General features: G+C 46.5%; 1 protein-coding gene across 5 annotated transcripts; it reads right to left on the bottom strand.

The window, feature by feature from the left end:
- Positions 1 to 3,536: 3,536 nt before the first annotated feature.
- Positions 3,537 to 11,411, bottom strand: SEM1 (SEM1 26S proteasome subunit). Of its 5 annotated transcripts, none has more exons than XM_078595304.1 (4): positions 11,233 to 11,338; positions 7,751 to 7,811; positions 6,566 to 6,659; positions 3,537 to 3,906 (listed from the first exon to the last, which is right to left on the bottom strand). In XM_078595304.1, exons 1-4 carry the CDS (start codon positions 11,257 to 11,259, stop codon positions 3,864 to 3,866), a joined length of 225 nt encoding a protein of 74 aa, XP_078451430.1. In that variant the 5' UTR covers positions 11,260 to 11,338; the 3' UTR covers positions 3,537 to 3,863. The 5 variants fall into 5 exon arrangements, with proteins under 5 accessions (XP_078451430.1, XP_078451401.1, XP_078451438.1 ...); XM_078595275.1 differs by having other exon boundaries at positions 6,521 to 6,659; positions 11,233 to 11,337; XM_078595312.1 differs by lacking the exon at positions 7,751 to 7,811 and having other exon boundaries at positions 11,233 to 11,411.
- Positions 11,412 to 12,375: the final 964 nt, after the last annotated feature.

Raw genomic sequence — 12,375 nt, 5'->3', positions numbered from 1 at the left:
TCAGCGGGGGTTGGTGCAGAGAGGAAGGCAGGGGGCGGCAGTGTAGATGCGGTCTAAATAATGACACCCCAATTCCTACCTACCATACCGATAAAACTAAATCTTGCCACGTCGAAAAAAGAACACCGAATGAAAACAAATAATGTCATGCATGCCTTGTTTCTCTGGTGTCATCATCCTTCAGTCATGATCAGTCCCGTGCTGGATGAAGGCGATATGTTAATTACTTCACCTGGTGTACAGCAGGTCGTGGGTTCAATCCCAATCCTGACGCCTGTATATTTGGAATTTGCATGTTCTCCTCGTGGTCGCTTGGATCTTTCTCCGGGTCCTCCGGTTTTCTTTCCCTCCATATTTAGAAACATGCGTTTGAAGTATTTGGCTGCCAGACATGTCCACGTGTTAAGCCACTTCCTTGAGCTATCATTTTTGGCAGGTCACTTCTGAAAAAGAGCTTTATAGCTCAGTGGGCCTTATCTGGTAAAAAAAATAAAAAAAAGTGTATTTTCCATCTCCATCTCTCACGCTTCTGCGATTCAACATCTTCCGATATACAATAAATGCACACTGAACAAGTCCATTGAACTCAGTGGCATAGGGTAATTGGCGTGGGCCCTGGTGCAAGGAATACAAAAATGTACCTCCTCTGTCCAAATTCAGCCTCTCCCCCCAACCCCCGCCTTCTTTTATCCCCCGGGGAATGGGTCCCGGTGCAGTTACACCACCTGCACACTCGACGGCAATGACACTGAGCGGACTGTCTGGTTGACACCAAGCAGCCCGATGGTTACATCTGTAGTGAGTCCAACTAAGTCGCAGACGTTATCTTGGGAGCAACACTATTTATTATACAACAGCACGCAACACAACACGATCTACACTCAGGTCTCGAATGCCCATCTAACCACGTTACGGCAGAACTAGACATGGTTCGCTATCCCGGTCCGGACCACAAGCTGGGTCCCAGACCGCGTGGCTAGAGGCTTCTTCTCCCCAACATGGATCTTTTTCACACCAGCACACGAAGAACCCCGAGCTCCTCACGGGGCCCCCCGTTATATGCCCCTGGGCTGGGGCTGGCTCCGCCCTTCGCCCCGCCCACCTTCCAGAGCTCTCGAGCTCCTTCCCGAAGGCTCCCGAGAGCTCTTTTGGATCACGTGACTGCCCCGCGGCCCCGGCCCCCGGTGCCCCCCCTCCAATATCATCCGGTCACGTGTCAGCAGGTCAACCAGCGTATCATGCCCCAAGGTAACCCTGGCTGGCTGACGCTCCCTCTCGCTCCCTCACCGGGAGCCCACACCGCACATTATCCGCCGTGGCTTCATAAGACCCGGCACCATACAGTGACAACCACAGTCACTAGACATCGAACAGCCACGCCGCGTATAATTCACGCAGAGGGGATGATCCGCTCTTTACGCGAAGTTTTTTTTTTTATGGAAATCTGAGCACATTAAACATTCCTGACACAAACGACTCTGGAACTCGTTGAAAGGCCTCCGCATCACCAGTTATTAGCCATGATTGCTGGCAGTCGATGGGAAGTCATCTACACAACCATAATTGTTAGCACGTGGAGGGAGGCACCTGAACAGCTGACTTGTGCAGATGATAACATGCCCGGCGACAGGGCTCACTAGCCCAAAACTGTCTGGGGTTTTGTGGACAGAGCTCATTTTGAGGTGCCACTCCCCGCGAGAGACTTGATCCAGCAGTTGTGGAGACGGGTGGTGGATCAGAGATTTGTGAAACTCCCAAAAGCGCTGGCCTGAGGTGGCCATGATGGCAACAGCACTGCAAATGGGCTCCTAAATCCATCTGTTCGCAGAGATGTATTCGTTTTTACCCCCCCTCGTACTCTTGATGGGGCTTATCTGGATCCTCAAGCTTACTCCCACGTGAAGACAGTCATGGAATTGGCCAAAACATCCCAATGCAGGACCCTCTTGAAAGTCTCAAGACTAGGTGGATTCCATTGTTACCAGAATTATGCAGGTGATAGCGTGAACATTTTATAGTATTCGTAATATATGTACTGTACACGGTATGCACGTGTAATGTATACACGCATAATCAACACTCTTTGTAAAGCAATTGGCCAAACATTGCAATTTAGGGCCCTCCAGAAAAATAGCATTGGGACTCGAGGTTTTACTGCGATGAGACAGATCCCAGTTGTACGTTGACAACTGCTGAGCAATGAGCTTCCATTACGAATGAACTTCACGTCTGTTAACCTGAGTTCGCACAATCGCTAAATCCAAGCTGGACAGAATTGTGTACTGTATTATTAATCAGTTCCCAAGAAGTAAAGATGAGAGGGCTCCACTGCGGAGAAAGATTGACGAGATCAGCAGGGACGTGATAGGTGGCGGTGGCTTGGCGAGGCCTTCATCAAGCAGTTGATTAAAATGGCCGAAGATGAATCGAATCCCCAATTTGTTCGTGGCTTTAGAACACAATCTGTGCATCACTGGACGAAGTAACTCAGACCCATCAACGCGGGTTGATGTCCTTTGTTATCTTGGCGACTTTGAGATGTTAATCGGCTTTGTTTTGATTCGTTTACACAGAAGAGCGAACGAGCGCCCATCCAGCATTCCACGAGCAATTATTGTTTCCTGTCCAGCCCATAGACAGGCTGCCCCTGTCCAGCAAATACGCGCTTGTGCTAACTTCTGCCTCCCCCAGCAGCTCGCCCTCCACACCCCAAAAAACAACCTGCAATACGACCCCTTCCAGCGTGCAGTCATCTTCCACGTGTTCAACCAGCCACCGTGTCTCCAAACCCCCTAACCCCTGCCCAACCCCAAGTGGCTGAAACAGACGGGCCAGCCCACCCGAATACCTGGCACGGTTGTCTGTCTGCACCTTGATTACACCCCAGCCGCCAGCTACCCTCCTCAACCCCGCACTTTTCTTTAAAGGCTTCTGTTGAAGTTTGCTCCACAGTCTGACCGTTCCCACGGGCTTTGCCAACAGAGATTACAGCAAAACGCTAAAACTGTACAATAGCAGCCTTACAGAGCTATTATGGAGTAGCACCTCACTGCAGTGCCCTTTGTTTTAACCTCACTTAACCGCTCCCCTGTTTGTAGCCTTGGCGCTACCCCTCTCGACAACTCTCCTTAGGGACACTTCGAGTTAGGGGGTGATGCCGATGTGGGTTAAAGATCTGGTTATTTCCTCTCCGAACTACATTTCCACTTCTCAACCCGGTTCTGGGATTACATCTCAATTTAAAATTTAAATAAGTACCGAATATGTGCCGTTGAAAGATGGCCAAGGTGTAGGGAGACCAACATCCAGTGGTGAATTATGGCAGATGTTGATGAAGTGTCATTTATGCAATACAAAAATATTTGAAAAATGTTCACACAAACTGCCACAGTATAAACGTATCCTGCTTCCCAATAGGATATAAATATATCCTATAACAAGTCACATTATTTATCTTCCTTCCTAATGCGAATCCGGTAAGTGAATAATCGGTTATAAAAACATATGGCCAGATGTGTGTGAAATTATAAACAACATTTTTTTTTTTGTGGAACAGTTAAGTTTATTTTGGCAACACTAAAACACACAATAACAAATTAACAAAATATTAAACTTTATTCCGAACGGTGAAAATTCCAACGGGACATTAAACAAATCCAACATGGCTGGAGAATGGTGACAATTTTTCACGTTTGCTTTCCACAACTCATCCCCTTTCTCTTCCGTGACGACTCCAAGAACAGGTCATGGCAACAAAAAAAAACCCAGCGGTCGCGGGAGGCATTATTTTAATGCAAAAGCCAAGCGGTGTGGGGGGCTTTGAAGACTCTCCGCCCCCCCCCTCCACAAACGTCGTTCCTTCTCTACGAGGTCTCCATCTTATGTCCGTACTTTTCAAGCTCGGCCCTGAAAGCAGTGAAGGATAAAAACAACAATTAGAACGTCTGTCAAAGGAGACAAAGGAATATCAAGTGCGCAATAGAATGCAAGTGTTGGAATATCGTAGCAGTAAATAATGTATGACTGTTAAAAGGCTTGAAAATATTGCTCATGCCCTGTATTGAGCATTGCCACATTTTTTAACTATGTATGACAAGAGAAAAAAAATCAGTGACGTTTAATACATGCGTTAAGCTAATTCATGTCTGCACACGGCTCCAAAGCACAATCAGGTAACGCGCCTGTTTATAAACAAGCCCTGATTGCTTCAGGAGCCCATCCAGTTACAGAATAGCTCATCAGTTTATTCAATCAAGCAAGTGTTTGGATGCTTGGATGAGTCAGCACTGTGGTAAATTTTGTAAAACCCACCGCACAGCTGCTGTGCAAGTCTTTAAAACAAAAAGCAGGCAGGTGCTGCACGTCCGACAACATGTTCCCCTCTCGCCATACCGAGTACAAATCCCCTTTTCTCCGTGGGTTGCAACGCACATTGAGCGAAGCTCTTTTGCACGACTGAGCAGCATCAACAGAAACAATGTTCCACCAGCAGTGCTTCAGAGGAACACGAGCGCACCCGGCATTCGCAGCTTTCCCACAAGTGCGTGAAAAGCCAAGCGTGCCTCTAATAGTGACCGCATAACAGACAGCAGCGTCATCGTCATTAACCGTTGCATTTTCACTCGTGGTCGTGCACGCGCCAAGGTGCAAGATAAATAAATACGAGACGACATAACATGCATTATTCTAACCTCCAAATGGGTGCTCTCGAGAAGGCTAATAGTAAAGCGTGGTGGTGGCTTGACAGTTTCCCAGATCCATAAAAGCCTCATGCATCCATTGACTTTCTAATGTAATGGAGGCCATTACAGCAGATGGCTGCTCTGCACAGCGGTGAGAAATCTTGCCAATTCTCGGGCACAGATTACAGTCATTTGTTTCTACTGGCTCAGCCAGGACTCCCCATCACCTGTAAAGATTTACTGTCATTATCTGCTTACCAAGGATGCCTGGAGGTTGCATTTGTCAGTTTATTACATAGGAATTGCCAAAAAAAGGTCCTCACCTTGACAGATCTGTTTGACACCTGTCCAATAATGCAATTCTTTTACAATTTGCCATTATTCCATTAAAAACGAACTCAGAAATTGAGATGTAAAATCGTCACTTTTGTGGGTTATTAAGGGCTGATTTCATAACCAACGTTGCCTTTACATTTGTTTTAATTTCTGTTTGGATATTGCTGTGCACCACATCTAGAGGTTATGTTGTACAGTGGAACCTCGGTATACGACCGCTTTGGAATACGTCGAATTTGGTATACGTCGTGTTTTTTCGAGGAAAAAATGTCTTTGGATACGACGTCTTGCTTGGGATACGACGCGTTTGCTAGAACTTGTATGGGTCGGGATGAGTCACCGCGTACAGTACCAGTGTATGCCCCGTTCACGACTGAAACAAAACGAGAGGGGCGGGGTGACGTGGGGGAGAGGGGCGGGGTGACGTGGGGGAGAGGGGCGGGGTGGCGTGGGGGAGAGGGGCGGGGTGGCGTGGGGGAGAGGGGCGGTGTGGGGGCTGCCCCCATGGAGGGTGGAGCCCCGGGTCGAGAAACGTCGCTGGGGTTGAGGCACGCCACGTGACCAGCGCAGCTGGCAGCAGCGCGGTCACGTGGCTTCTGTATGCATTTTAGTAATTAGTGTCTAAATTATTTTATACAATCCCATTAATGTATAATATGCCATATAAAATATCATTTATTTTCCTCTGGAACGGATTAATTCCTTTCCCTTTATTTCTTATGGGAAAAATTCGTTTGGTATACGTCATTTTCGGTCCTACCTTCTGGAACGAATTAACGACGTATACTGAGGTACCACTGTATTCAATTGCCATGCACATTCAAATCAATGATATTCATGCAACAGGCTTCACAAAAGCTCGTGGAAGAGAGTCAATATAATGGGCTCTTTAATTCCCCCCAAAAATACAGCAGTGCATATATACTGGCACAAAAATGTGTTACCGATTAATCTATGCTATGGTACTGCAAGTTGCATACCTATCGGTAAAGTGTTGAACATAACTTTATTAGATTACCGTGCAAGTGTGGGTACGCAGGCTCGTATGATTCTCTGAGTAACACATGTAGACTGCACTGAACCAGTGACGTTAGATATCGAGGGTGCAAGCGGTGCAACTGCACCGGGGGGGCCCAAGGATCAGAGGGACTTAGGTGCAAGGCTATACGTGGGCAGGGGGGTGAAGGGGTAGCAGATGGGGGGCCCACTTTATTCCTTGCACCAAGAGCCCGTTCCAACCACGCTACGCCAATAAGCGCTGCTGTTGTTGCAATGGAGAATAGAAATATAGTCGAAAAATAATGGTGTGTGATGCCTGTATTTACGAATACTGTCTTCCTTCCGATATTAGGAAGCCACTGGAGCTATGCACTTTTAGAGCAACTATATTGAAAACTCATTTCTTTAGAACTGCTTTTTGAGTTGAGTTTGCTGTACTTCCCCCGCACCTTCAACGATCACAGTTGGCTATGTATGTTGCAAAAGAAGTTCAACATACATACGTATGTAGTGGGGTCTGGACTGACTGAGGTTTAAGCAAGCCTTGCCTCAGCTGATTTGAGAAATCATCCTCAACGTTGTCGTCATCCCAGTTGTCTTCCCACACGTGCGTGTCCTCGTCCTCATCCAGCCCCGTCCAGTCTGCAACGGCAAAACACGAGCACGGCCTCTCGCACCCCCAATTCTTCTGCACAGGCCATAATGTACTTGTCATTGCGGTCAATTAATATAAACTCTGTGGGAGTATGTTGGCATAATGGTTAACGTACAAATACAAAATGTTAAAACGTGACATCATTTGTCCTTCCTCCCACGATTAGCAAGGTTGGCTACGTTGGGTGCAAAAGAAGAAGTTCAACATATATGCATAATTTACTCCTTGACAAATTATGTCACGGCATACTGGCCACATGCATGAGGCAGACTGCATGTTGGGATTTAAAAGGAAACTGTTAAAAATAACAGCAAACAAACACGATACCGCACCTTCCTTATATTAATTGACCGTCATTTGTCTACATGACACCCACCTGCCGATGATACAAATTCACCCAGGTAATGTATTCAACCAACCCGCATTGGAGTGAATAGAGAAGTATGGTTAAATAGCTCCTCCAAACTGGATGGCATACTGAGGCCTTGATCATCCGATGAGCGCAGTCACCTTATAAACCATGCTCCACATTTGAAATGTCCTTATAAAAAGAGCCACATTTATCTAGCTGCAAATAAATCAAAACAGACTTGGACGACCGAGGTTGTACCGTTGTCGCCTATTTGACAACAGCTCCGTCACCAGTTTTGGCCAGGAGTGTTGGCGGCAGTGCAGGGAGATAAGAATCCACTGTCTGCAGCGGCGCCAGAGTTGGTTGATGCGGTGCAATAGCCAGGCAGTGAGACACGTGCAAGTGCAAACTCGCGGACAGCCTTAAACGTCGCATCATGATTTTAAAACCATCTGTGTGCTTCCACTGGAAGCTAATGCAAAAGTAGAACTGGCATGTGCTCAATTAATTTACTCTGCCAACTAGCCGAGCAGGTGAATTTTTAACACATCGGGGAGCTTCTGCAAAGTTGATATTGGAATATCGCAATAATAATTATCTTTGCAGTAGTCGAAGTGAAACATATGCAGGTCTGCCCACTTCTGCAGCTGCGCTTGCAAGTTATGGCGTCATGTGGGTGTTATGCATATTCGTTTGCTCGTAAAGGTGTTTTAAATTTGATGGCACCTGCAAGTGATGTCTCGTTTGGTGTGCAGCTCTGGGCAGCTCCAAGCCGTGAATCATCAAACTAATAATGGGACACGTATAGCAGTGGTTCCATATACAATTGGTAAATACAGAATTGTGGAGTAAAATAACCTGCCCAATAAATCATATATGACGTAAAAGATCACTTGGAGAAGTACTATCATTTTACTAGCATAAGCAAATGCGAGGACAGCCTATGTTTAGCCAACTGGAGGCAATGTGGGCTCTTTCTCTTGGCACTCTGGGTTTTCTCTCAAATAGAACAAAAATCCTCAATAAGGAATTTACCAAGTCTCCCAGGCAGGGTTCTAGTGAGAATTAGTCTAGAACGTGATGTTCACCTCTCACAATCCACTGCTAGATGAATGCCTACTCCATGCCGTGTCGGCCAAAGGGGTTGTTTAACGGAACTTTACAACACTTACCAGCGCGGGTCAGTGCAGCGGTGGCCCACAACCATTTCAGATATCACTCGCCACTGATGTCAGCCATGGCCGAAAATACAACGGAGGTTGCCAGGTTCATCGCGCAGTGTGCAAACCACAGAATTGGAAGGTAACAATGCTACCCTGTAGAAGAATTGCCTTTGTGTTGCATTAGGGATATTACCAAAATATTACTCCCATCTGAAAATTAAGGTTTGCCGGGCACTGACAGTAAATAATTTAGATGACCTAATAATAGCTCATTGAGAGAAACGGTCTCTTTTCCAAAAAGAAGTCACCCTTAATTTAGCCATTTCATTTGCCGGTGTACAAACATTTTCCGGTGTCCCAACAAATGCAGCCATGATGGATCACTGAACACAATGAGCACAGAGGCCTTGCCAACAATGAAAATGATTTACTTGTTTTCCCATAGGCTAAGTGCCTTGTAAATGCACATATAATTGTCAGTGTTTCACTTATTTATTAGCTTCCAGCCTGCACGAAAGTTTTTTTTTCGTATTTAGTCCTATTTATATAAAGCGTTAGGATTGATCTTCTTGGTTCTTTCGGTAAAGTCACGTAGAAGGAAAATAATAAAATAATAAAAATAAAACATAATAAAGTAATATAATAATATAAGCTTTAAATCGAAATTTAGCGTTAAGATTGGTTCATTGTCGCCGTTATGGAGTGCCAAGCAGTCCAGTGTTCTGGGAGGTCTTGCCCATATAAAGCACTTAAGGCACAAGGCTATGGTGTATTGATGATTCCACACAAGAACAAAACCAGTATCCAGTTGTGTCATTGACATACTGCTGCCTAATATAATATGGCCAGTATATTGAATCTTAGTAGCAAAAAACAAGTTGATACCATTTGACAATGCAAAGCATGCTGGGAGGACGGAGCTTATGGTTACAATTGTGCCTTCTGCTAAACATCTTATTTTTTCGTATAGCTGATGGAGATGCAGGAGCAATAACTACAAGTTCACATCCCGGTGGTCAAGCCAGATAACTGCGTCAGGATCAGCAGAGTGTATCGCCGTATTTGTGGATCGGGCATTGCGTCCTTATATCTTGTATGGTCTGTTTGTACATCAGGTATCCGCATCTGCCATGGTTTTGCCGTATATAAAACATCTTTACTGTGTACTGTGGTATTTGTTTCCAGCCAGCACAGACTTTTCTGTCTGGTAAGTTTAACGATTTGGTAAAAAGTGTTTTTGTCATGTATGAGCATGAAAAAGTGCGAATATCCACTTTTGGCCTCAAGCCAGTGGTGGAAATTCGACATTCCTGTGACGGAAGCCAGTCTACCATAGTGCGACTATTGCAACAGTATACCTATTGTTACCTATTGAAACCATTGCACATCTCCTGTCACAATAGTACACCTATCGTTTCCAACTAAAACAATTGTATAACCATTCTAAGAGCGACGGTGATGATTTTACACAACTGCACACACGGTGTCGGACAATGTGTGAGTGAAAATAAAATGTCCTTTGGTGATTTTTATACAGAAACAAAAGGTAATATACATACACTGAATACTGGGCTACAATAATGGGTAGAAGCTGAAATTAAAGTGAATACCGGACATGGTTCAAAAGAACCTTTGCGATAAAAAATGGCACTGTCTATATACTTCTGGATGAAGGCCTGCAACTGCCAAAACCATTCTCACTCCTGTACACGAAATAATATCATCGATCGATACTTTTGAGCATGTTCTCTGCTTTGACTGCTATTCTGTCACCAGCCTCGTCCATTGTTACCTTGAGCGGTGTCCTACCCCCAAGTACGCTTACACATCTAAACACAAAAACGTACAATACCTTCTAAATTAACTGCAAAAGTATAGTACTTAATTTCGTTTGGTACGCCAAACTGGATCCTCAAAGTTTTTTTTTTTCAGGAAGGTCACGAATTGAATGTTTGTCAAATTCCATTTGAGCGTTCTGTGTGTGGGAGTAATTCCAAGTACAGTACACGGAGAAAGCCCATGCGTACGAGATGAAACTCGACGCACCACACAGGTTTCAATAACCAACTTTCTCTACTGACATCTCCTCGCCCACCTCACGGCACCAATTGAAGCCTCAAAGAGTACCGAATCATAGGCGTGCGCCTATGCCGCATCAGAAAACTATGAACGATATGAAAACATTGTGTTTGCTCCACATGCATGGTCCTTCTGTCGCGAGCAACTGCTGGCTAATGAACCCCCTCTCGCCGTGCGGGTCGTGGGAGCTGCTTGTTTTTAGACCATACTTCACGCAAACTGCATCTGGGGTTGAAGAGCGAACGAGCCTCACTGATCTGGCTGCAGTGTCGTCTGTTTCGATGAGCAGTGCAATACTGATGATTTCAGCAAGTGCCCACAAACGGTCCGTCAGTGATCGGATGACGCTGGTCTATGATGAACACGGAATTAATGAAACTTCACGCCGGTCAATGGGGGTTGGTTTTAGGCGGGCAGCAAACTTGAAAAATAAATATAACGTCGTGGATATTGCTGCAGTCTTCCGCGGCGCACAACGCCGCTAAGCGCCAGCCTATAACACCTATTACGTACAGAAGTCACCCTTCCAAGCATTATCCAGACTCAAACTTGCTTAGCTTACGAGACTCCGCGTGATCGAGCGCATTCTGGCCGATTTGCTCATCGGCAATGTTGAGATGTGAAACACAGCTTCATCGCTCATGGGATTCCTCCAGTATAAATATACGTATTCGGATTCCTCCAAATACGTATTCTGAATAAGAGATCAGGCGGGGAAACCATCGACGCGGCCTCCATCAGGAGCCCCCCCCCCGCCGCCTTCACCACTGACACCGTCTTCGCTGAGAATCCAGACAAGGCCGCAGGCTTCGCGGAGGCCTACTCACGATGACGAGCCGAAACGCATCGCGGACGGCTCGGCGGGTGAACTCCGTCTCGCTGTGTTCGTTTAAAAAGGAACTGTTCGTGGACATCGAGCGAAAGCTTTCGGCTCATTATCTTTTGTTTATTTTCCCGACGACGCACCTTCGGCTGGGAACTCCTCGAATTCATCGTCTTCCTCCAGCACTCCGAGGTCCACCGCGGGCTTCTTATCGGCCATTGCTGCTTCTGCTTCAGCGCGTTACGTCACTCAGTCGCAGTTCTTTGACGTCATGTATCCCCCCAAGCCCAGCCTCGCCCCCCTCCCCGCTGCTGACTTTGCGATGATGTCACGCGGTATGAAAAGACACGCGTCAATCAACGCTGAATCTTAATACTGGTAGGAACCACCTGGTTTCACCAGCCCACAGGGGATTATTGTGTCCGTTCGTCCGTCGTGAATCCAAAAATGGGAGGGGTGGGGCTGGGTGGAGAGGGGAGGGTGGGGAGGGGCTGGGTGGGGAGGGTGGGGAGGGGCTGGGTGGGGAGGGGAGGGTGGGGAGGGGCTGGGTGGGGAGGGTGGGGCTGGGTGGGGGGTGGGAGGGGTGGGGCTGGGTGGGGAGGGGCTGGTCATGCTGTGGTGCCCTTATAAAACTCAACGTTTAACCTACTCACACCGGCTTGTGCCCGCCCTCACAGTCGGGCATATTTGCGGAATACACCACGCCGCCGTTGACCCTGGCCATTGACCGAGCAACCCAACGTTCCTAGCAGCTCCCTCCGCAGGAATGTGTTATGTATTGATATTGCAGGAGGACTCCGATGAGCTATGAAGCTCTATTTTTTCCACAGATGTCCAGTAGGAGCTGGTAAGAACGTGACTGGCCTTAAACAATAAATATGAAGCGACGTTTCGGGCAATGGTCCTTCTTCATAGTACTATTGATGTGCTATTATGTTGTTGATATAAACATTTATATAATCTGCGATGTTTCGGGCAATGTCCCTGTATTGTATATGATAGCGCATCAGTAGTGGCGACTGATATTGGAACGGGCCCTGTAAGATTCCTTCACCAACCCGCAGTGACCCGCATGGTGAAGTATGGTAAAGCCACCTTCACATGACCGGCACATTGCTTGAAGCCTCAGTCCAGCAGTGGATTTACAAAGGCTCTGTACTATTTAACGACAGCACTTGATGACGACTTTGTCATTAATGTCCACTTTATTCGTTCATTTTATACAGAATACGGTTAACCACAATTGCTGTGGGCAGCAGAGAGAATTGCAGGAGCATTAATGATTG

The sequence above is a fragment of the Lampetra planeri genome, chromosome 1 (assembly GCF_965212315.1).
Source record: "Lampetra planeri chromosome 1, kcLamPlan1.2.h2, whole genome shotgun sequence".
Classification (NCBI taxonomy): Eukaryota; Metazoa; Chordata; class Hyperoartia; order Petromyzontiformes; family Petromyzontidae; genus Lampetra; species Lampetra planeri.
This window is presented reverse-complemented; position numbering and strand designations above follow the sequence as displayed.

What these genes read in the sequence shown, in the direction of transcription:
- SEM1 (XM_078595275.1), bottom strand. Translation starts at nt 11,259, where the DNA reads ATGAATTCGAGGAGTTCCCAGCCGAAG. An exon ending in CGAGGAGTTCCCAGCCGAAG is followed by an intron (nt 7,812 to 11,232) that starts GTGCGTCGTCGG and finishes TCCCATTATTAG; the next exon opens with TTTGATGATTCACGGCTTGG. An exon ending in GTCCAGACCCCACTACATAC is followed by an intron (nt 3,907 to 6,520) that starts GTATGTATGTTG and finishes CACTGCTTTCAG; the next exon opens with GGCCGAGCTTGAAAAGTACG.